The 25205-nt window shown below is 40.1% G+C and overlaps 2 protein-coding genes and 1 long non-coding RNA gene across 7 annotated transcripts in view; 2 read left to right on the forward strand and 1 right to left on the reverse strand.

Annotated features, from left to right (window-relative positions):
• Window positions 1–6943, forward strand: part of gbf1 (golgi brefeldin A resistant guanine nucleotide exchange factor 1) — a 121537-nt gene extending 114594 nt beyond the window's left edge. For all 4 annotated transcript variants that reach the window (XM_026308489.1, XM_026308492.1, XM_026308491.1 and 1 more), the window contains 7 exons: window positions 289–439; window positions 900–1030; window positions 1240–1341; window positions 1710–1823; window positions 3487–3664; window positions 3814–4008; window positions 5455–6943. In XM_026308489.1, coding sequence (XP_026164274.1) covers window positions 289–439; window positions 900–1030; window positions 1240–1341; window positions 1710–1823; window positions 3487–3664; window positions 3814–4008; window positions 5455–5705 — 1122 coding nt within the window. In that variant the 3' untranslated portion in view covers window positions 5706–6943. The remainder of the gene's footprint in view (window positions 1–288; window positions 440–899; window positions 1031–1239; window positions 1342–1709; window positions 1824–3486; window positions 3665–3813; window positions 4009–5454) is intronic.
• A 1521-nt stretch (window positions 6944–8464) lies between these two features.
• On the reverse strand, window positions 8465–23393 carry macroh2a2 (macroH2A.2 histone). 2 transcript variants are annotated; one of them, XM_026309655.2, is made up of 9 exons: window positions 23211–23393; window positions 21390–21562; window positions 12798–12904; window positions 12053–12250; window positions 11716–11820; window positions 11356–11455; window positions 11161–11250; window positions 10457–10631; window positions 8465–8988 (listed from the first exon to the last, which is right to left on the reverse strand). In XM_026309655.2, exons 2-9 carry the CDS (start codon window positions 21559–21561, stop codon window positions 8823–8825), a joined length of 1113 nt encoding a protein of 370 aa, XP_026165440.1. In that variant the 5' UTR covers window position 21562; window positions 23211–23393; the 3' UTR covers window positions 8465–8822. The 2 variants fall into 2 exon arrangements, with proteins under 2 accessions (XP_026165440.1, XP_026165439.1); XM_026309654.2 differs by having other exon boundaries at window positions 21390–21567; window positions 23211–23391.
• On the forward strand, window positions 22759–24777 carry LOC113131901 (uncharacterized). The gene is made up of 2 exons (XR_003295849.1): window positions 22759–22939; window positions 23345–24777. It is a non-coding gene; the product is annotated as an uncharacterized LOC113131901 (long non-coding RNA).
• Window positions 24778–25205: the final 428 nt, after the last annotated feature.

Below are 25205 nucleotides of genomic sequence, written 5' to 3' on the forward strand. Positions count from 1 at the left end.
TGAGTCTTAAGAAATTATAATCTTTTTAAACAGGGCTGTTTGATAGCAATACACTTCAGATCTGTGAAACAGCCTGTCAGATACATTTAAATTCTATAATATAGAGTGAACCTTACTTTTGCTTGTTGGTGGTAATAAAAAAAATGAAACCCCAGATACTAAATAGATTACCATAAATTTGCAGAATCCTTCACTTGACTATTGAACACTTGCGTTTAGTCTTTTACTGAAGATTTAAAACTGTCCACCCTGTTGTTCTTAATGCTGTTGATCTATGTGATGGTGCAGCTGTTAGACCTCATGCACACCCTGCACACCCGGGCTGCCAGCATCTACAGCTCATGGGCTGAGGAACAGCGCCATCTAGAGGCTGCAGGCAGGAAAATTGAAGCTGACTCTCAGACTCTATGGACCAGCTGCTGGTGTCCACTTCTGCAAGGTAGGCCCTCGTCTCAATATACAGGAGATGGAATTCACTCCACTACAACAGTTCTTATAAATAGGCACCTTAAAAAAGCTTAAAATCTTAGATTTCATTTAGACATAAGTTTTGAAGATTATTTTGTGTTTTACTGGAGTGCATTTCAGAGGCTTCAAAAAGTATTTGGCACCTTAATCTTTTGCACTTTTTACTTTGTTGATATTATTTCTTTTTTCAATTTTCAATTCAATTCAATTCAATTTTATTTGTATAGCGCCAAATCACAATACAAATCATCTCAAGGCACTTTACAAAAACTAAAACTAAAAACCACAGTGAGCTAAAAACAAAATGAAAAAGTCTAGAATATTTCACAAACATATTAGAAATCTAAAGCTGAAGTCTTTTTTATTCTTTCTGTTATTGATATCTTAACTGTTACCACAACTAATGTCTTTAACTTTGCTGCCCATTCCAGGCATTGCTTGGCTGTGTTGTGATGCCAGGAGACAGGTTCGCATGCAGGCCCTCACCTACCTCCAGAGGGCACTGCTTGTCCATGATCTACAAACACTTGATGCAACTGAGTGGGAGTCCTGTTTCAATAAGGCAAGAAGAGAAGACAAGCTATATGTCTGCTCCTCAAATCCTTTATTTGTTCTTACATTTTATACAGTGTGGTTAATTAAATATGCTAAAGACATGAATATTATAAACCAAAGTATTTAGTTTCCTGTAGTCCCCTTTTTAGACCTTTGGTCACACAATAATTAGTTTTTCACAGATTCCAGAAGCTAGCTGATATATTTGTGTTTCAGGTGCTTTTCCCCCTGTTGACTAAACTGCTTGAAAACATAAGCCCGGCAGATGTGGGGGGTATGGAGGAGACCAGAATGCGAGGCTGCACACTCTTGTCAAAGGTTCAACACAGACGCACACACGCTGCACCATTCATTACAACATCTGGAGTATACTCATGCACCTGTAGAGACACAACACAGTCTCTTCCCACCAGGGACTTTGCAGTAATAAATGCTGATTTACAAGTGACAATGAAGGAGCGCACACCTGAAATGTCTACTATCATCTTACATTGTAACTAGGCACAGTAGGTTGGTGAGGTGCTCCTCAGACTTGATTGAACATTCACAATAGCTAATGAACAAGAGATGATGTTGGCTATGTCGGCCACTGAACATCCAGAACCTAGCTGTTTTCTATAGATTAGCTGAGCTCATTCTCCTGGCCACAGCAGTGGCTCATGTGTAATCCTTGTCTCTATATTCAGGTTTTCCTCCAGCACCTTTCTCCTCTGCTGTCCCTGCCTACCTTTGCTGCCCTCTGGCTTACCATTCTGGATTTCATGGACAAGTACATGCATGCAGGATCCAGTGACTTACTGGTGAGGAAAGTGATAAATGATTATTGCTGACATACAATATTGTCATGTGTTCACAGCTATCTGACAAATCTGACTGCTAGCTGATGGCTCTACATTTAGGTATGAGTCAGCCATCATTCTCCACCTCATATACAGTGGGTACGGAAAGTATTCAGACCCCTTTAAATTTTAAATAATCACAATTCTGTCTCTGAGCTCCTTGGGAAGTTCCTTCGACCTCATGATTCTCATTTGCTCTGACATGCACTGTGAGCTGTAAGGTCTTATATAGACAGGTGTGTGCCTTTCCTAATCAAGTCCAATCAGTTTAATTAAACACAGCTGGACTCCAATGAAGGAGCAGAACCATCTCAAGGAGGATCAGAAGAAATGGACAGCATGTGAGTTAAATATGAGTGTCACTGCAAAGGGTCTGAATACTTATGACCATGTGATATTTCAGTTTTTCTTTTTTAATAAATTTGCAAAAATTTCTACATTTCTGTTTTTTTCTGTCAAGATGGGGTGCTGAGTGTACATTAATGAGAAATAAAATGAACTTTTTTGATTTTGGCAAATGGCTGCAATGACACAAAGAGTGAAAAATTTAAAGGGGTCTGAATACTTTCCGTACCCACTGTATGAAGCAATTTAAAGGCTGTGCAGAGCAGGATCACTGTTGATAGATGTAGCTACTATACATGATCATTCATGTCAAATCCTTTGTTTGCTTGAAGTTATGGCAGAAAAATGTGTACAATATATGTAAATATTTCAGTAGCTGTTTTTCATAATGCTGGTATTTTTTCATTTAATTTGTAGCACCATTAGTATAATGTATAATGAGCACATTACATAATCTTTCTCGCTGATGTCTGTGTATACATCCATTCTTTGGTGCAAATACAGTTTTTTGTCTATTTCCTAAGATGATATTGTGGACTGGTATTTGGGCATATCGGAGTATACTTTTATCGATCAGTGTTGGCTAAATAAAGCTGTTCAAGTGATCTTTATTTGCTTGCTACCTTGCCTATCATAAACGCTAAAAATGTTTGCTATTCTGGGCTATTTTGTCCAGTGCTGCAAACTGCTGTCCTTGACAACTGCTGCCCTTCGATCCTAGTTTGGCTTCAATTGAAGAACATCTGCTGCATCGGACTACTTTAAAATCACAAATGAGTGGAGCCTCATGTGCAATATCTGCAATACTACTGTGTGATGGGATAGAAATTTGAAAGCTGTTTTCAGTACAACCAATATGATAATCTCATGGGTGACAGAGGTGAAGGCGACACTGAAGCAGCAAACTTTGAAGGTCAATTTTTAGGTAAATTTAAGCATCAGCTCAGAATCTGTAACAGCAGATAGCCAGTCTATTGGGACATCCCTATTGTCTGTCATATAAATTTCTGATCAAACACTGATTAATGAAAGTTGTCAGTATTTCACGGAATAAAACCAAAACAGAATGCATCAAGAGCCCCCATTTTAAATGAATCCGCTGTGTAAAAGGTTTTATCAACCTCTACATTAGAGAATTGTCTCAACAAATAAAAGGTCATCTGATAATAAAAAATGAGCACATTTGGCCCAAAAAGGAATGTAGTTGCCAGGACTTTAAACTCTGAATGTTGATTAACTCTCACCTACCTGATGTGCTGCCTCTGTGTTGTATGTGTAGTTGGAGGCAATCCCTGAGTCTCTGAAGAACATGCTGCTGGTGATGGACACAGCAGGGATCTTCCACAGCGCTGATTCCAAGACAGGATACTCAGATTTGTGGGAAATAACCTGGGAACGAATCGTCTGCTTTCTGCCTCACTTAAAGGAGGAGCTCTTTAAACAAACTGTCATACCAGGTACATAACAGACACTCAGGGATGTAGGCAAATTGAAGTTGGTCTGAGAAATCAAACAGTTGGTTTAATCATGTGACGTGTATGTTATTTTGATGCATAACAGGGATATTGACTGTTTTCTTATGTAATAATAAAATGTTTCATTTTAGATCCAATACCCAATTCTTCAGCAGAGACTGTGCAGTCGGCATCCCCTGCAGGCCGGCCTCCCTCCCCTCAGGCATCTTCGCAACCTGCCCAGCCACCCTCCCCAGTTCCAGTCCCAGTCCCTGTAGCCCCTGGAGAGACACAGAGCCCCATCAGGCCAGCTTCGCCCCAAGAGCCTCCGCCAACCACTGTCATTGGTAAAAACACTTAAGGTGTTCTGTTTTGGCTCAGTCACATAGCTGATAGTATGCTGGTATTCAGAATCTGTACATTTGAGCATTTTCATGAGAAAAAATTATATTCAGTTATTTCACTCAGAATATAAATATGATGGTAATGGTAAGTGCGAATGTGTGTTACTTTTGTATAAGACCAAATTATTCTTACATAATGTCAAATTATGCTGACATGTAAGAATAACTGAATATTGTAATATATATTTCTAAAATAGATAACTTCTAGTCCTACCATTACAGCCTATTTTGAGAATTGAATATATATAATCAAGAATACTGTTTATTAAAAGAAATCTAGAACTTTCCAACGGTACAGTACCCCCTTCCTGATTTTTTTTTTTTTTTTTTTTTGCATATTTGTCACATTTAAATGATTCAGATCATCAAACTAATTTTAATATTACACAAAGATAAACTGAGTAAATACAAAAGGCAGTTGTTAAATGATACTGAAAGTCTATATTTAAGAAAATTAGTTTAATTTCAAATCCATTGTGGTGTACAAAGACAAAATTACAACAACTCTGCCATTGTCAATGTCAATATGTGGTAACCTACATTTATTTCAGAGATAGGCGTTGATTGCTTGTTTTTAAATGGAAGGGTACTCAAGGTCTTGCTAGCTTTTTTCACTCATCTATTTTTCCACATCTCATGGATTTCATCTGCAGTAACCACTGCATCATATCCAGCACCTGAAACTAGGCTTTTCTAACGTCTGAAAATTGCACTTCAATATGCTCCAACAAGGGCACTACAGATGAAAAGTGCTTTTCTGCATTCATTTACCATACAATGTGATCTGAGCTTCATCTAAGTCACAACGATAGACAATGAGCTCAGGGTGATAAAACACATACACAATTCTAATGCCTCATGTCTATTTTCAACACACCCATTAAACATTCATAGTGCTAGAGGGAAAAGTCAGTGAACCCTTGGATTTAATAGCTGGTCAGATCTCCCAGTGAACTGCACAGTGACAAGTGAAAAAAGCTAGAAAGACCTTGAGTTAAGTGTTTTTGTCAGTTTTTATACTGTACATATAAATACTGTGTGATTGAGAGCTACAACAACTAATGTACATTAGATTATGATACTTAATTCCAAGAGGTTTACATACTTTTTCTTGCATCTGTAAGTGAATGTGTTCAATATTTTTTAAGCCTTTTTTATACATGCAACTCCACTCTTTTAGACATCGAGAGTGGTGCACCACTAAGGGCTACCAATGATCTGGTTCAGGCCATTTTAGAAGACTTTTGTATAATAAAAACCAAAGGCTGCAATAAACATGAAGCTACGTATCAAATATCGCTTAAACCCTGCTTCATAGTTGCATCCTATGACTACAATTGACTTGGAATAGTTACTGAACTGTACTGAAATGTCTGTTTTGTTTTCTAGGCTCAGACCAATCATCTCCAGGTCCACCTTCAATCCCACCTATGCCGGTGCCATTAACATCCCCTGCCCAGGCTCCCTCTACCTTGAGCCAGCCCCCACTTATCCTGCAGCCCCTCGCCTCTCCCCTGCAGGTGGGAGTCCCACCCATGTCCTTGCCAATCATATTGAACCCTGCCCTCATTGAGGCCACATCCCCTGTACCACTGCTTTCTGGACAGAGACCTGCAAGCCCTTCTGACGAGGTCATGTAAGCTACACCACGCCTCCATATTTAACAACTGGACCCAACAAGAAAATGTGCAAGGCTAGAAACTAGATGGGACACCTCAATCACACCAATTTGGCTTAAAGGAGTATAGGGTTAGGCTGCCACCAGGTGCTGGTGCACCATGCATTGTTTGTGCCATTTTTGGGTTCTGTATTTTCTAATTACAATGGAAAAATAACTAAATGGAGACTAGGTGAAATCATGTCCAGATGTTCAGCAACAAAAAATTCAGGACAAAAGTAATTCTGTGAAGTCAAAGTCTGGTTGAAATTCAGTGAAATCACCAGAACTTTAAATTACAAGAAGTGTTACAGTGTTTCCTTACTTTTCTTGAGGGAGAATTGGGGCATTTTGGCAGCCTGTGGAAAGTTTGTGTTGTACTACATATGGTGAGCAGTATTTTTACACCAGTAGAATAAAGTCAAAAAGATTTATTATGACAGCAGGATAAATTCTTCATAGATTTGGCTGTGGATGAGATGTGCTGATAGTAAGCAAATATTTCTAAATTAACATAATATGACACTTTTCTCAAGGAAGGGTATAATATTTACTAACATCGTCAACATTAGGTTAATGGATTTAGGATAATAATTAGTTTTTAGTTTAATAGCACATTAGTCTAATGTTGACATGACTTTAAAATATGCTACTGGAATATCAGCAGCATGGTTTAGTATAGGTTTGGCACAGTTGCCCCCATATTTTCCCATGAACATCTTGGAAATCATTATAAGACCAGACCTGCTTCATGGCTTTACTCACATGTTAACCTATACACTACCAGTGAATTGCTTGGATACACATTCTTGTTGTGTCCAGACCTTCTCTGGTACTAAAGAAGAGTAGGGGTTAAACACGTAAGGTGCTTGGGTTGATGGTACTGCATGTGATTGATTAAGCAGCAGTTCTAGACCTTTAACTTGAGTTGCTCCAGAGGTTGCTAGAGTTGATCTTTCAGTCACTGTGATCATGACATAGGGATCACCTTCTGATTGAGACTGCACAGAAAACAACTTTATTTATATAACTGATTTTGTTTCAGCAGCCAAATTCTGTTCTCTTTTCTTGTAACAGCCAAATACACAGGCTTGTGTCTACCTGTTGCTTTTCAATTCTGCGTGAGATTTTTTTGTCTCCAACAACAAAAAAATAAGTTTTGATTTTGGACATCTTATGAATTCTTTCTCCACTGAATAAAGAAGATTGTGTGCACATGAATCCTTTCTCATATAGGCTGGACATGTCACATTTACAGCATTCCAAAAGCATTATGCTCTCAGCTCAAGAGTTAAAGATCCACGTGACACATCATTTCAGAATTAATGTAATTTTATCATGTTTAATAGCTCAGTACATCCAAGAGTCCACACATGGCCAATCCCCAGGGCCTGAGGAGCTCTTTATGTAACAATGAGCTCTGTGGAAGCAAATGATAGCAGTTACCTAATATATTATAGCTAAATCTAATCCTTACTGAAATGCTTCATGATAATACTGAGTTACCACTGAATTAATAGGATCTATTTTGGAATTCATCCAGTCCAATTTATATTGTTTATGTGACAGAATGCAATGGACTACTGATATGAAAGAACAAAGTTTCGATGATCCTATTTGAGCAAAGGCTTTTTTTTTCTTATTAGCTGAGTTGAATTTTTAAAATCACAATACATCAAAGTGTAATGACTCTGAATGGCCCACATACCTGAGTGGAAGTTAAAATCGTTTAAAATTTTAAAGTAAAACAATTTAGTGCTCTAAATTGAGAGATGTTAAGTTTTTCAAAGAAGTTCAGATTTAACAACTGGATGTTCCCCCACTGCAGTTTGCCTCCACCAATACTGCATGCTGAGTATGCCTTGTGTACAATGGCCTGTACCCTGACGTACTAATACACTAACTCGCCATTTTAATGCCACGTATGTGTCTTTGAGTGATGTGTAGCTGGGGACAGAAAGCTTCACAATCATTCAGAGTGGTCCTGGGATTCTTAGTGATGTTTATTGTTATTTATTGAATTGGGAACGTGAGGTGTTTTTTCGTACTGTAGTACAGTTGACATAGGCACAGTGTATATATAGAGCCACCAACTTCAGACGTTTTGTAAACTGTGTTCATTAGTTGTACGGGACTCTCAGATATATCAAGTGATTCTTGCTTGAACAGTAAATTACATGAATATAATGTGTGTGTGTGCGTGTGCATATATGTGTTTGTGTGTGTATATATATATATATATATATATATATATATATCAGACACACACACACACACACACACATATATATATATATATATATACAAAATGTATGAAAGGTAAAAAGGTAATGCACTTTTTATTATAAATAAATAAGTTTAAAAAAAAGTGCTCATTCTGGTGTTTTTCTTCTACCTTGCAAACAGGTATCTTGTGACCTTATCTACTTCAGTAAATGAAAGATTGAGGATTTATATTTTTTACTAAATTTGGTAAAACTTGCATTTGTTGGCCAAATGGCATTTGTTTTCAGTTTTGAACTTAAACTCTATTGGCTGACATGTAACTTGTAACTCTTCCTGTTTTATTTTTACTAATTACTCTTTCTCCAACCGCTTTTATTTATTTTATTTTACATTTGTACACTGTTTCTGGACTGTAAGATGTTATGTAGACTAATTTGTAAAACTGAACATTTTTAAAATAATATTCTCAGGACTTAGACAAAAATCAGTAAAAAGTGTTGAAAGTCTGAACAGATCTCTGGTGTAAAACATTGAGATTTTATTTCAAAGCAGAATGAGAACCACAGTTTTTAAGTAAACTAACTTTATCAGAACCTACAAAGACCAGGAAAAAACGGTTATATTTGTACATGTAAGAAAATTAAATTTAAAACAGTAAAACAAGGAACCATAATGGTAAACTGTGTGGATTTAAATTAACTATTCGACAAAGAATGCAGTCTCTTGAAATGACAGTAGAACATAAATGTGAACAGCACTCCACTCACAAATATTTTTTCTTCTTTAACCAAGACAGAACCAAAAGCCCTACTGTCACCTATCTACACCATCAGCAACAAACAACATTTAGAAAAACAAATCCCTAAAACAATCTTCACTTGGCATCCAGCTTGGCCATTTCCTGAAGGTATATACCAATGCTCTCACTGTCAAACAGAACAAAGTAAATGTTTTTCAGAGAGGAGGTGGTGGACGACACAAAATGGCTGGAGATAGCCTTGAGGATGAGCTGGGCAGCCGTTTGCTTTGGGAATCCATTTCTGTGAGAGAGATTGAGGTTGTTAAATCAGTCTGCAGTGAGCTGTAGAAACTGCTCTTGCCGAGTGAACAAGCTAGTGAAGACTTAAAGTACATGAGCATTTTAGTAAAGTCACCACAGCTGTAAATTATAACAGTGTAAATGGCACTGTAATTACACACTTAACAGATGGAGATGCAGTCTGTCTCTTTAGTTCATTTATATACTTGGCATTACTGCTGCTAGACAAATGTATTTGACAGCTGCATGGGCTGTTTCACAAACTACAGGTTGTTTACAGACAAAATACTAGTGTTAGCTGTTGGCCACGGGTTCAGACAGGTGTGCATGAAGCAGCCTCATACTCAGATTGAATTGTCATTTCCTATCAGATGCTAAAATACTTCAGTCGTTTATGACACCAGGAATTGACAATGATGGACAATGACCAGCTGTGTTTTGGCGCCTTTTTCTGCAGTTTATTGATTGTTGGGATTGCTGTGTTAACAGCATGCCCAAGATATGTTCTTCATTTTTTCTCTTTGTTGGGATTGCTGTGTCAACATAAACTCCAGATTCTAGTATAATGTCCCATGACTCTCCTGCAGCACTTTGTTCTTTCAAAATAAAAGCCTTTTTATAGCATTTTCTCAAAATAAAAGCCCTGAAACAGCAACATGATTTTAAAATGGTCGTATACAGCTTCAGGCACCAATTGAGGTCATTTTTAACGTCAGCCATGGTGTCTACTCCCAGGACATGGTGAGACTTTCACAATAAAAGTCTACAGTTATTTATAAAACGATATTACATTTTTGTAATCTATAAGGATTATTCAAAATACAGTCCAGATTCTAGTATAAGTTCCCGTGAGTTTCCTGTAGCTCTTTGTCCTTTCAAAATAAAAGACTTTTTATAGCATTTTCTCAAAATAAAAGCCCCCTCGCTACAATTCATAGCTTTCGAATATTCCAACTGCATCAGACGATTCAAAACATGCTTCAGCTGTTTAGTGGCCACTGACGCGGTTTGCCTTGAGCTTTTCGCAGCGGTTAGCAATCCCAACGCATTTTCTTCAGACATTGCATCGTCTAGTTTCTATTGAAATCTTATTGATTAGAATAGTTTTCTAGAAAACATGTTTAAAGCAGAGCATTTTGTATACCTTCAAAGCTCTCTGGAGGGGATCTTTAATTTTTTGTCAGCCCATCCTGCATTGGAACCTCACTGAATGCTGTTATAATTGTACCTAAATGTCATGTAGTACACAGTCAGGTTAACTTGCCACAAAACCTTCTTTTCTTGCTGAGTGATCTAAGTTCATAGGCTGAAATCTGTCCATCAAACAGCCTGTAATCAAGCCATTCACCTGCAGTCAGCTTCAGGTCATGGGGAGATTTGTTTTACGAGCAGTCTGTCAGCTCTGGGTGGGTAAATAACATTAGCAGCTCTAATGAGTGACATGCAAAAGCTGTCAGAGTGGAACTCACCGACCAGCAGGAAGTGACGGAAAAGCCACAGACTTGAGCTTCTTCTCCTCTGCTGCTGAGAGGCAGTTCTTCACTGTCTTCTCAAGCTGGTCCTCACACTTCTCTGAACCCCACTGAGGGACATTACAGTGGATGATGAAGCGGGCTGCCATTCCACTGGCCTGGCTCACTGCCACTGCACAACACAGAAACAAACACTGGAGTCTGACAATGTAGCTCATAAATGAATGGTGTTTTGACCATTGATGACAGTGACAGGCTGATACCAAAAGCTGCAGATTTTAGGTGTTTGATCTCTGTTCCACAGTAAATCAAGGATTAATGGTATTTTAAGGGTATCTGATGGGAAACACAGGTTCATAAGAGTAGTTTTATGATTAACCTTAATATGCTTTTGGGAAATAAGGCACAGACCTGTGGTATAATTCATGAGCTATCAGACAGTCTCCCTAAATTGTTGTCTTTGTTGGACACTCAGTGAGTCAGGCGTACCTGCTGCAAAATTCTAAGTTGTCAAAAGTTTAATAATTGACCAAACCCCAAGCCAACTCTATGTGACACACATTGGTCACTCCTGACTTCTAAAATGCCTGCACATGAGGTGGAGCTTAGAGGGTCTCTCCTATAGCTCACATAGCTGTTCATTAAAAAGCAAACAGCACAGCTGATACAGTTTAAAGGTTGTGTTCTGGGACTGTCTGTACCTGATGCCACCTCCAGTGGCCCCTGTGCTTTTCGCAGCTCCTTAACTCCCTCCAGGAACTCTCGGCCTCCTGCTTTCTCCAGGGCATTGCCTCAAAACACAGCACAGCATCAAGTGAGTGCAAGACTGGAAGGGTAGAGGGAAATGTGAAAGCTTGTTCATAAAAAGAAAGTCCACATGAGAATGTCCTCCTCACCCACTCCGTCTTTGAGGTCCATCTCAGCATTTGTTGGGTTAATTATCCCTTCAACTTTGATTGTTCCAATTTTGCTGATTTCACTCTCTGTGAGTGAAAGCTGTAGATTTACAGACAGTGTGAGAAAACAACAGCTGCAGTGTTCTTATTGACGCTATATGATAAATATTGATATTTGCTCTTTTACAAAAATGCAGTGACCATGCACTACTGTCACTCTGGACATCATTTTATATTTACACTGGTTGTACCTTAATGTAATTTGGTTCTCAAGGTTAATTGTATCACCTGTCAGAAGCATCAGTACACAAAATATCAGTACTGGCCTTCAGAGGGACTAATGTACATACTGCATTTTACCTTCTGTCCGAGGAAGAGGCTCTTTGCTGACAGGATGGTGAATCCGTCTCCAGGACCATCTTCAGCTGTAGAGTTTGGTACAGACTCCTTGTCGTTGTCTGTACTCTTTCCAGATAGAGAAAAACAGAATCGTTAAACTCCACTGACACAGAGTTACAGCTCACACAGATAAATGTTAGAACTGCCTGTCAAACCTCAGTGCTTGTTGGGTACAGTCTGAAATGTGTCTATAACTCATAGTTTTAATAAGTGTCGAGGATCAACAAGAATTTCTATTTGCAGCCTACTGAGCCTTAATGGTCCTGCGCTTTCTGTCTGTTCAGCTGAGTTGACTGACCTTTGGCTTGCGGCCTGGCTTGCCTTTAACCTTCTTTAAGGATTTGATGGGTTTCTTAGTCTTTGAACGTTCTTCCTGCTTCTCGACAACAGATGCCTGGCTGTCCACTTTCACCCGGCTTCCTCTCTTCTTTGAGAGCAGCTCTGGGTGGATCCGAGGCAGGACCCCTCCATTTGATATGGTCACCCCCCGCAGAAGCTTATAGAGAAGGCATTTCAGAAATAGAATCTGACTGTGTACTGTCCTACTACGTACAATAACATACCTAATTTCTTCATAAGAATGCTGTTCTCTAAGAAATGGTGTCTTCTGCAAGCAAATGCAAACTGACTATGATTGTTCTCAGGAGACATTTGGTTTGGAGTGCTTGCATACTTCATGCCTGAATTATTATGGGCTACACATCACATAGTTAAGGAAAAACCTTAAATATTTTGCCTGTTCCACTTCTCCCTCTTGTCCTCAGCTAGATACTCACTTGCCAAGGTCCCTGGATTCCTTTGGAACATTCTTGTCCCTGGCAATCTCCACCCAACCACCAGATGTCTTCCACCAGTCCTACAAATCCCTATCTTCTGCTGATCGTCCAGATAGGCTCTGCCTACCTCATAATATGCTCTGCCTACTACATTGCCACTACCACCCTGTAAATGAGCCTTAGGAGTTGGCGCTTCTTGCACAAGATGGTGTTGTCTGGGCCAGTTTTAACATATGGTATGCCACTTGTGACTATTCTACGTGTTACCTGGTTGAGCTCCTCGTCATTGGCCACAGCTAGCTTGATGTGTCTGGGAGTTATTCTGCCTTTCTTGTTGTCTCGTGCTGCGTTTCCTGCCAACTCCAAAATCTCCGCTTAGAGAAGAGAAAACAGAGTGTAAACCCATCAGCCAATATGTCTTCTGATATGTAAATTAATTTACCTTACACTTTCCAGATAAATTCAAAAAGTTACTCACTGCACTGAAACAAAATTTACGTCAAATGACTCCATGATGGCACTACATACAGTGGGTATGGAAAGTATTCAGACCCCTTTAAAATTTTCACTCTTTGTGTCATTGCAGCCATTTGCCAAAATCAAAAAAGTTCATTTTATTTCTCATTAATGTACACTCAGCACCCCATCTTGACAGAAAAAAACAGAAATGTAGAAATTTTTGCAAATTTATTAAAAAAGAAAAACTGAAATATCACATGGTCATAAGTATTCAGACCCTGTGCTCAGTATTGAGTAGAAGCACCCTTTTGAGCTAGTACAGCCATGAGTCTTCTTGGGAATGATGCAACAACTTTTTCACACCTGGATTTGGGGATCCTCTGCCATTCTTCCTTGCAGATCCTCTCCAGTTCTGTCAGGTTGGATGGTGAACGCTGGTGGACAGCCATTTTCAGGTCTCTCCAGAGATGCTCAGTTGGGTTTAGGTCAGGGCTCTGGCTGGGCCAGTCAAGAACGGTCACAGAGTTGTTCCGAAGCCACTCCTTTGTTATTTTAGCTGTGTGCTTAGGGTCATTGTCCTGTTGAAAGGTGAACCTTCGGCCCAGTCTGAGGTCCTGAGCACTCTGGAAGAGGTTTTCTTCCAGGAAATCTCTGTACTTGGCCACATTCATCTTTCCTTCAATTGCAACCGGTCGCCCTGTCCCTGCAACTGAAAAACACCCCCAACAACATGATGCTCCCACCACTGTAGGGATTGTGTGTCTTGCACTGAGGAGAGGCTTCCGTCGGGCCACTCTGCCATAAAGCCCCGACTGGTGGAGGGCTGCAGTGATAGTTGACTTTGTGGAACTTTCTCCCATCTCCCTACTGCATCTATGGAGCTCAGCCACAGTGATCTTTGGTTTCTTCTTTTCCTCTCTCACAAAGGCTCTTCTCCCACGATTGCTCAGTTTGGCTGGACGGCCAGGTCTAGGAAGAGTTCTGGTCGTCCCAAACTTTTTCCATTTGATGATTATGGAGGCCACTGTGCTCTTAGGAACCTTGAGTGCTGCAGAAATTCTTTTGTAACCTTGACCAGATCTGTGCCTTGCCACAATTCTGTCTCTGAGCTCCTTGGGCAGTTCCTTCGACCTCATGATTCTCATTTGCTCTGACATGCACTGTGAGCTGTAAGGTCTTATATAGACAGGTGTGTGCCTTTCCTAATCAAGTCCAGTCAGTTTAATTAAACACAGCTGGACTCCAATGAAGGAGCAGAACCATCTCAAGGAGGATCAGAAGAAATGGACAGCATGTGAGTTAAATATGAGTGTCACTGCAAAGGGTCTAAATACTTATGACCATGTGATATTTCAGTTTTTCTTTTTTAATAAATTTGCAAAAATTTCTACATTTCTGTTTTTTTTCTGTCAAGATGGGGTGCTGTGTGTACATTAATGAGAAATAAAATGAACTTTTTTGATTTTGGCAAATGGCTGCAATGACACAAAGAGTGAAAAATTTAAAGGGGTCTGAATACTTTCCGTACCCACTGTATGTGTTTATGTGAATAACCTTGCCAAGCTTTGCCAATAACAAGCTACAAACACTCTTTCTGCACTGGATTCTAGAGATTATTTTGCATAATTTGATAATAAAAACCATCCCACTTGTTGAGTGTTTTTGTGCATGTTCAGTTATGTTCAAAAACTTTAGAAAACTTTTCAGAGTTCTTAGTTGATTGCAACAATGATAACATTCAGCTATTAATCAAAAAATTTGAAATGTTTTTAAATATAGTGAAAAATACCCAGTTTATTAGCACAGCTGATAGCCTAGGGAAATTTAAGGTTCTGACACTGAAACACAAGGATGCACTATGGGTGAGCCCTGGTGGGGCCGTGTCCGGCCAAATTCATTGCTGGCCCAGTCATCTCATAGATAAAGTATATGTCCAGCTACTTTCTTGACATTTTAAAATAATTTTTACATAGGAGGTTTGATATAAAAATTAAGGTACGAGCTGTGCTCAACCCCTGATATCAATGGACCCAGCTTTGAATTTGGATGGAGCAACAGGTCTGGATGGATGTCACACTCTGACTTCAATGATGTGATTTACTGATTGTCTGTAATTCAGTTATAACTTCACGATGTTAAGTTCAGGGTGTAATCGCTCCCTCTGCTGGTTGATGCTGTTTCCTGGGTAAGCAAATTCACTTCCTGTTGTCAGTGTGTTGTGCTGTGTGAATTTTATCTAGCCTGGAAAAAAAGTCAATTAAAATATAAAAAAGTTCTCCATAAAGCCAGAACTGCATATTATTCATCAAAAAAGTCACAGCTCTGTTGAGCCCAGTGTTCCCTTAGCTCTCAGCAGTGATAAATTTATGAGTTTCTTTACAAATAAAATCTCAACTATTAGAGATAAAATTCAGCAGATGCTTCCTATAGCTGCTATAAATGAATCTTCTACTACAGTAGCTCTTGAATCATCTGTAGGACCTCAGTTATGTTTAGACTGCTTCTCTCCCATAGATCTCTCTGAATTTACATCAGTAGTTGCTTCATCGAAATCATCAACGTGTCTCTTAGACCCCATCCCGACTAGACTGCTTAAAGGCACGCTGCCATTAATGAACTCATCTTTATTGGACTTGGTAAATTTATCTCTAGTATCAGGCTACGTACCACAGGCCTTTAAGACTGCAGTAATCAAACCTTTACTCAAAAAGCCTAGTCTTGATCCAGGAGTCTTATAGACCAATATCCAACCTGCCATTTATTTCTAAAATCCTAGAAAAAGCTGTTGCTAAGCAGCTATCAGACCACATACACAGGAATGAACTATTTGAAGATTTTCAATCAGGATTTAGAGCACATCATAGTACAGAAACAGCACTGTTGAAAGTTACCAACGATGTTCTCTTAGCCTCAGATAATGGACTTGTTTCAATACTTGTCCTCCTAGACCTTAGTGCAGCATTCGACACCATTGACCACAACATCTTATTACAGAGACTGGAGCATGTGATTGGTATCACAGGAACAGCGTTAAAGTGGTTCCAATCCTATTTATCGGACAGATTCCAGTTTGTTCATGTCCATGATGAACCTTCCACACAAACAAAAGTTAGTTATGGAGTTCCACAAGGCTCTGTGCTAGGACCGATTCTGTTCACCCTGTACATGCTTCCTTTAGGATATGTCATTAGGAAGCACTCTATTAATTACCACTGCTATGCAGATGACACTCAGTTATATCTATCTATTAAACCTGTTAACACAAACCAGTTAACCAGACTTCAAGCCTGTCTAACTGACATAAAGGCCTGGATGACCAGTAACTTTTTACTTTTAAACTCAGAGAAAACAGAAGTCATTATATTTGGGCCAAAAAATCTCAGAAATAACTTTTCTAAAATTATAGCTACTCTAGATGGCATAACCCTGGCCTCCAGCACTACTGTAAAAAACCTTGGAGTTATGTTTGACCAGGACATGTCCTTTAACTCACACATAAAACAAATCTCTAGAACTTCATTCTTTCACCTGCGCAACATTTCCAAAATTAGGAACATCCTGTCTCAAAATGATGCAGAAAAACTAGTCCATGCATTTGTTACCTCAAGGCTAGATTACTGTAACTCATTACTATCTGGATGTCCCAATATCTCCATAAAAAGCCTCCAATTAATCCAGAATGCCACAGCCAGAGTCCTGACAGGAACTAGCAAGAGAGATCATATTTCTCCTATATTGGCTTCTCTTCATTGGCTCCCTGTAAAATATAGAATAGAATTTAAAATCCTTCTTCTCACATACAAATCCCTTCATAATCAAGCTCCTTCATACCTCAAAGACCTCATAGTACCATATTATCCCAATAGACCACTTCGCTCTCAGAGTGCAGGTCTACTTGTGGTTCCCAGAGTTTCCAAAAACAGAATGGGAGGCAGAGCCTTTAGTTGTCAAGCTCCTCTCCTATGGAACCAGCTCCCAGCCTGGGTTCAGGAGGCAGACACTCTCTATACTTTTAAGGCTAGACTTAAAACCTTCTTCTTTGACAAAGCATATAGTTAGGGCTGGCTTCAGGCAACCCTGAACCATCCCTTAGTTATGCTGGTATAGGCCTAGACTGCCCGAGGACCATCGGTGCACTGAGCCCCCCCCCTTTCCCTTCCCCTCCCCTCTCTTCTCTCCTCCCACCTCATGTATATTCCACCATTGAATGTTACTGACCTTGTGCTCTCTCTCCCCTAGTTTGGGCTCTCTCAGTCTCTCTCTGTTCTCTCTGTACCTTCTGCAGGTGTCCCTGGTCCTGGAGCTGTATATCGCTGATGTGCAGTTACTGGTCCCACCAACCTGCAGTGTCTATTTGTTGTTTATTGTTGCTGTTCTTTTCTCTCTGCTCTATCCACTCACCCCAACCGGTCGAGGCAGATGGCCGCCCAAACTGAGCCCGGTTCTGCTGGAGGTTTTTTTCTTCCGTTAAAGGGAGTTTTTTCCTCTCCACTGTCGCCAAGTGCTTGCTCATAAGGGAATTGTTGGGTTTTTAGTTTTAGTTTTTGTAAAGTGCCTTGAGATGATTTGTATTGTGATTTGGCGCTATACAAATAAAATTGAATTGAATTTAATTGAATTGAGATTCATTAAAGCACTAAAATGACAGGTGGTCTCCAATGGTGTTTGTTCAATTCAATTCAATTCAATTTTATTTGTATAAAAAAAAAACCTCCAGCAGAACCGGGCTCAGTTTGGGCGGCCATCTGCCTCGACCGGTTGGGGTGAGTGGATAGAGCAGAGAGAAAAGAACAGCAACAATAAACAACAAATAGACACTGCAAGGTGGTGGGGCCAGTAACTGCACATCAGCGATAAACAGCTCCAGGACCAGGGACACCTGCAGAAGGTACAGAGAGAACAGAGAGAGAGGGAGAGAGCACAAACTAGGGGAGAGAGAGAGCACAAGGTTAGTAACATTCAATGGTGGAATATACATGAGGTGGGAGGAGAGAAGAGAGAGGAGGGGAAGGGAGGGGGGGGGGGGGGGGGGTTAGGGTAGGGGAGCTCAGTGCACCGATGGTCCTTGGGCAGTCTAGGCCTATAGCAGCATAACTAACTAAGGGATGGTTCAGGGTTGCCTGAAGCCAGCCCTAACTATATGCTTTGTCAAAGAGGAAGGTTTTAAGTCTAGCCTTAAAAGTACAGAGAGTGTCTGCCTCCTGAACCCAGGCTGAGAGCTGGTTCCACAGGACAGGAGCTTGATAGCTAAAGGCTCTGCCTCCCATTCTGCTTTTGAGACCTCTGGGAACCACAAGTAGGCCTGCACTCTGAGAGCGAAGTGGTCTATTGGGATAATATGGTACTATGAGGTCTTTAAGTTATGAAGGAGCTTGATTATGAAGGGATTTGTATGTGAGAAGAAGGATTTTAAATTCTATTCTATATTTTACAGGGAGCCAATGAAGAGAAGCCAATATAGGAGAAATATGATCTCTCCTGCTAGTTCCTGTCAGGACTCTGGCTGCGGCATTCTGGATTAATTGGAGGCTTTTTATTAAGATATTAGGACATCCAGATAGTAATGAGTTACAGTAATCTAGCCTTGAGGAAACAAATGCATGGACTAGTTTTTCTGCATCATTTTGAGACAGGATGTTCCTAATTTTGGAAATGTTGCGCAGGTGAAAGAATGCAGTTCTAGAAATGTGTTTAATGTGTGAGTTAAAGGACATGTCCTGGTCAAAAATAACTCCAAGGTTTTTTACAGTAGTGCTGGAGGCCAGGGCTATGCCATCTAGAGTAGCTATAATTTTAGAAAAGTTATTTCTGAGATTTTTAGGCCCAAATATAATGACTTCTGTTTTCTCCGAGTTTAAAAGTAAAAAGTTACTGGTCATCCAGGCCTTTATGTCAGTTAGACAGGCTTGAAGTCTGGTTAACTGGTTTGTGTTAACAGGTTTAATAGATAGATATAACTGAGTGTCATCCGCATAGCAGTGGTAATTAATAGAGTGCTTCCTAATGATATATCCTAAAGGAAGCATGTACAGGGTGAACAGAATCGGTCCTAGCACAGAACCTTGTGGAACTCCATAACTAACTTTTGTTCGTGTGGAAGGTTCATCATGGACATGAACAAACTGGAATCTGTCCGATAAATAGGATTGGAACCACTTTAACGCTGTTCCTCTGATACCAATCACATGCTCCAGTCTCTGTAATAAGATGTTGTGGTCAATGGTGTCGAATGCTGCACTAAGGTCTAGGAGGACAAGTATTGAAACAAGTCCATTATCTGAGGCTAAGAGAAGATCGTTGGTAACTTTCAACAGTGCTGTTTCTGTACTATGATGTGCTCTAAATCCTGATTGGAAATCTTCAAATAGTTCATTCCTGTGTAAGTGGTCTGATAGCTGCTTAGCAACAGCTTTTTCTAGGATTTTAGAAATAAATGGCAGGTTGGATATTGGTCTATAATTAGCCAAGACACCTGGATCAAGACTAGGCTTTTTGAGTAAAGGTTTGATTACTGCAGTCTTAAAGGCCTGTGGTACGTAGCCTGATACTAGAGATAAATTTACCAAGTCCAATAAAGATGAGTTCATTAATGGCAGGGTGCCTTTAAGCAGTCTAGTCGGGATGGGGTCCAAGAGACACGTTGATGATTTCGATGAAGCAACTACTGATGTAAATTCAGAGAGATCTATAGGAGAGAAGCAGTCTAAACATAACTGAGGTCCTACAGATGATTCAAGAGCTACTGTAGTAAAAGATTCATTTATTGCAGGTATAGGAAGCATCTGCTGAATTTTATCTCTAATAGTTGAGATTTTATTTGTAAAGAAACTCATAAATTCATCACTGCTGAGAGCTAAGGGAACACTGGGCTCAACGGAGCTGTGACTTTTTGTCAGCCTGACTACAGTGCTGAAAAGAAACCTGGGATTGTTCTTATTTTCCTCTGTTAGTGATGAATAGTATGCAGTTCTGGCTTTACGGAGAGCTTTTTTATATGTTAGTAGACTGTTTTTCCAGGCTAGAAAAATTTCCTCTAAGTTTGTGGAACGCCACTTCCTTTCCAGCCTTCGTGATGCCTGCTTTAAGGTACGAACATGTAAATTATACCATGGGGCTAGTCTTCTCTGAATCACTAACTTCTTTTTCAGAGGGGCTACAGAATCAAGCGTTTCACGCAGTGAGGTTACAGCGCTGTCAACAACATGATCAATTTGGTAGGGAGTAGGATTAAGGCAGCTGCCCTCCACTATGTTTATACTTGGCATAGATGCAAATAAAGATGGAATCATTTTCTTAAATTTATTAACAGCGTTGTCGGATAAACATCTGCTGTAGTGGAATTTTCTTCCAAACGCTGCATGATCCATCATTTTAAATTCAAAAGTTATTAAAGAATGATCTGACAAAACAGGATTTGGGGGAAAAACTATTAGATGTTCAATTTCGATGCCATAGGTCAGAACAAGATCAAGGGTGTGATTGAAACAGTGGGTGTGTTTATTAACGTTTTGAATGAAACCAATTGAATCTAATATAGAATTAAATGCAATGCTGAGGCCGTTATTTTCAACATCTACATGAATGTTAAAATCTCCCACTATAATGACTTTATCTGATCTAAGCACTAAATCAGACAGGAAGTCTGGGAATTCAGTTAAAAACTCTGAGTAAGGAACAGGTGGACGGTACAAAATGACAAGTAGAACTGGTTTTTGTGTTTTCCAGTTTGTATGTGAGAGACTAAGAGTGAGGCTCTCAAATGAGTTATAACTGTTCTGAGGATGAAAGTTTAATAATAAGTTTGAGTGGAAGATTGCAGCTACTCCTCCACCTCGACCTGTGCTTCGAGGAACATGATAATTTTTATGACTGAGGGGGGTTGATTCATTCAGACTGACATATTCATCCTGCTGTAACCAGGTTTCAGTAAGATAAAGTAGGTCAATTTGGTGATCAGTTATCAAATCATTTACTAACAGAGATTTAGATGAAAGGGACCTAATATTTAATAATCCACATTTGACAGTTCTGTTTTTCTGTTCAGTAAGAGGAGTGGTCTTAATTTTTATTAAGTTTTTATGAATAACTCCTCTTCTGTTAACTTCTGATTTATTTGATTTATATGTTCGAGGGGCAGACACAGTCTCTATGTGGTTTGAGGGATCGGGTGTTTAGCTTGTTGGATAACTATTGGTGTTCAGTTGAGACCAGCATATTAAGCGTCCACTGTGGTCTTATCTTAACAATATAACAGGATTTAGAAATCTGAAAATCATTAAAAGCTTATTTTGAAATGTGTGAATCCTATTTTTCAGTTGTAAATTTAAAGTTTACTTTTGGCTTTTCAATTACGAATGTTTATGTTATGGAATATGAAATGAATTTCACTTTGCACACTACCTGCCAGGTATTCGATGACGGCTGCCATGTAGACGGGTGCACCCATGCCAATGCGGTATTTGTGCGTGCCTGTGCGCAGGTACCTCATCATCCTGCCCACAGGGAAGATGACACCGGCCCTGGCTGAACGAGACAGCTTGGTGGCCTTCTTCTTTCCCCCTCTGGCTGACATTCTGCTCTGGACACACATAAATAATAAAGTATGGTACACACCAAAGCTTTCTGAACAAAACCTGAAAAGGGGCAGTTCGCATTAAATAGGCCAAATAAAGAGTTGTGGTGTCAGTCCAGACCATACCTCTCAACATTCACCTTTTTCCCAGAAGTCTCCTGTATTTCACACCTGTTTTGTTATTTCTCCCAGGAAACTCTGGTAATTTGTAAGGCCCAAACCTTGTTACATGAATAATCACATCAATATATTATTACAAGTTTGTTTAGTTGCCGGATCTTGTATAAAACGCATCCTCCTCATACAATGCACAAACTTCAACCCATTTGTGGCCGCAACCTTGATATCGACGCTGGTAATGGAAGTGTAAAGCTGAATCAAGCATCACTGGTAAAAATGGGAGGAGAAGACTCAGGTAGTGCTCCAGCGAAAAAACAAACTAAACATCCAAATTTAAAAACAGCTGGGTGGAAGAATTTATTCTCATACCTCAGATTGACAATGTCCCCAATTCTGCAAAGTGTCTAACACTGATTTTATTATCGGACATGGTGGGGAAAAGCTCATTTATCTTGGTTTTTGACATATCTGCCTCCATTCCAGTACAGTGGCGGTATCAGAACCATTTAGATTTTTTTTCTTTTTTGATAATTTGGTTGAAGTGATTTAGGATTTTATACAGGATCTTTTTGGAGAAGTTAAAAACAAATGAAAAAAGGGTGAAATATTGTTTTTGGCCCACACTGCTGCTGTAAGTTCTAAAAGCTGCCGTGAACTAAGGAAAAGAACTACATTTCCATAAACCTTGTGCTGGGGTAATTGATCATAACTGGACAACTGATTAATACTTGGACAATCGTCCAAACTGCACTCGAGCGTTTGTCTTCTAAAAGAGGCATCTGTTATAGCTGAACTCAACGTGTACTGAACTGACAGGCTGTGGAGAAGTGTGGCACATGAATCCAGCACAGGTGGGACCGAGGGACCACAGGAGAAGCATTATGGGGGAATATGCTCGTCCACTGCCTGCACCAGGCGTGCGATGGGCTGCGGCCTGCAACAGTGCAGCGGCTCGTCTCCCACCATCTCCGTGTCACCCTGATGGTCTCAGGCGCTCACCACCGCCGGTAACGGTGCACGTATGTGATGTGTGCGCGCGGTGTGCGGCGCACGAGTCCAATAGGAAGAGACGTGAGTGTGACGGGCCATGAAAGCTAACGGTATTGTACCGGACCTAGCAAGCCACAGCTCCCCGGACGTAGCTACGCAGACGCTAAACTGGACTTTAATGTTATTTAAACAGTAGAAAAGGTCTTCGGTGACAGTAGCGCACACGGAGAAGTGGATTTGTGAGTAAGACAGCAGGGGAAACGTTAAGGTGCGGCTTTGTGCTAGCTACGCCAGGTCGGCTGCGTTAAGCTAAACAAAATGAGTCTGTATTACGCATTACGCGACGCGCTGGAGTGTTGTTCTCCAACATGAACCACAACGACCCATTTCTTTAAACAACTCCCTCCCGCCCCTCTGCTTTCACGTAGCCTCCAACCCTCGGTGTGTGTACACACATCAGACGTGGAAAGTCAAGCGTCCCAGTGTATCCGGACAAGAGCCGAGGCATGAAAAATGACAAACCCTTCCCAAGTTTCTACCTGTTTTATCCTCGCGATTCACCGCCAGCCCCAGATGCTCCTGCACGAAGACAGCCGAGCGAGAGACGCCGCGCTTTGTTTTGGTTCTGTTTATTTGTTGTCCTTGTGTGTAATGTTGCTTCTCCAACCCACAGAAAACAACCCACAGAGCAAGCAGGAACAACGTAGTCTGGTCGGAGGCTGGCTCTGTGCTACTGATGCTGCAAAGGGGAAAAATTCAGGAGAGGGAAAATTCAGTGAAAACGCCCCCTTAACATGGCTCCAAGAGGGGAAATGTTACTGAAATGGAAGGCGAAGAGCTGGGGAGAAAAGAAACGCTATGCTAAAGGCCAATCAACTATACATGGAGCTTGGATTCAGACAGCAAATGTAATTTCTTCTAGGCGCTCCCGAAAAAGCCCTGACAAAAGGCCTTAGATTATGTAAATGTCACTGGCTCCGGCCTGCCAGGCAGCTCCCTGCACGCTTAGTGTGGACGGTGTGTACAGTGTGAATGGAAGCTGCATGAAACAGTAAACAGATATCTTCAGTTTGCAGACTGGGAAGTGAATCAGACAAACGATCCTGTTTGAAAGAACAAGAGGGAAATCACAAAGAACTGAATCACAGCAGCCCATCACATCACTTCTGATATGTCACCACCAATGAGCTGAGACAACAGTCAGATTTGTTCAAGATATGGCACTAACTTGAATTTTATATTGACTGTCACAGTCACAGCATAATTGCAAACCATTTTACAAGATACATCCTACCACTGGATTTTGTACTGTTTTCTGTAATGCTGTTTCAGGATGTCAAAAACTTGCAGCACTGTAAACTCCCTTGAACATGGCCATCTATGAGAATCATGTGGCTGCATTATAATTCAATGTAATAGGGTGCAATATTATCAAATCATTCTACTTTGCAACATCACCATGTAATCATACATTTGACGCAAATGGGATTTGATTTTTGCTTAGTTTCATCTGTGTGCAAGTTGAAGTCTATTAAATTGAATGAAACCATCCAGGAAGCTTTACAGTATAACACAAACTTTAGCATCTGAGTATAATCTTATAAACCAGCTGCATAGCCTAAACAGTAGATATTTTCCCACACAGTATTTATTGTAACATTCTTTTAACACAATTATAGATAAAACTTTTTATATCCTGCTTTTACTCTATTGCCATTATCATTATATATATATATGTGTGTGTGTGTGTGTGTGTTAGTGGTGTTCACATGCCAACATGCATAGAACTTTCACAGAGTTATGCTCTTGACCACATTAGTAAAATGTTTACTATCCATTCATGATCTATACTGCTTTTCCTGAAGGGGGCAGTCTGTGAGCTTGTTTAAGTTCCCAGTAGGAAGCTCATGCTGTGGATGCCATTAAGAAGTTTTGTCAGTAGACTGGCAGTGTTACTATTTTTAGACAAGCTGTAATAATGACTCCAGTGTGGAAGTGGAAGTTCAGTATGTCATCTGAAGTGGCAGGCAACATTTATCGGTTTGTTATTGTGATGATTGTATTGTGATTTGGCGTTATACAAATAAAACTGAAAACTGAATTGAATTATTGTGTATCTACAGTATAACGGAGACCTCTGTGGCTATCCTGTAGTAGAGGTTCAAAGTTCATTTTGTAAATGCAGGTTAGCACAGGTTACAGTGCGTCAGTCAGTACAAATCAGCAGTAATAAAGCAAATAGAGAACTTATATGGTGTGGGTACCATTAACATTAAAAACTAATTCCAACCGCATAAAATTAAAAAAATCATTTAAAAAAAACAAAACAAAAGGAACTGCAAACCTCAGTGGCTAAACAAGGCTAAATGGTACGATGGTCAAAATGCAGAGTTCTGTTCAAACAGAAAGCCAGCAGATGGCAGGATTTGTCTTATTATGTGCTGGAACACACTAACTGCTGATTCATTTTATCCCAACAGGATAAAGTCAGTTGGGCTGGACCGTGGTAAAGCCCCTGCTGAAAGCCATATCCC

This window comes from Mastacembelus armatus, chromosome 15, assembly GCF_900324485.2.
Source record: "Mastacembelus armatus chromosome 15, fMasArm1.2, whole genome shotgun sequence".
Lineage (NCBI taxonomy): Eukaryota > Metazoa > Chordata > Actinopteri > Synbranchiformes > Mastacembelidae > Mastacembelus > Mastacembelus armatus.

Bases quoted from the DNA above. Each gene is read 5' to 3' on its own strand.
- macroh2a2 (XM_026309655.2), bottom strand. From the start codon at position 21,561: ATGTCAGCCAGAGGGGGAAAGAAGAAGGCCACCAAGCTGTCTCGTTCA. The intron at 11,251-11,355 runs GTGAGGAGGACA...CTGTGTTTTGAG, and splicing joins GGACCTCAAAGACGGAGTGG to GCAATGCCCTGGAGAAAGCA. The intron at 10,632-11,160 runs GTACAGACAGTC...TGTGTTGTGCAG, and splicing joins GCCACTGGAGGTGGCATCAG to TGGCAGTGAGCCAGGCCAGT.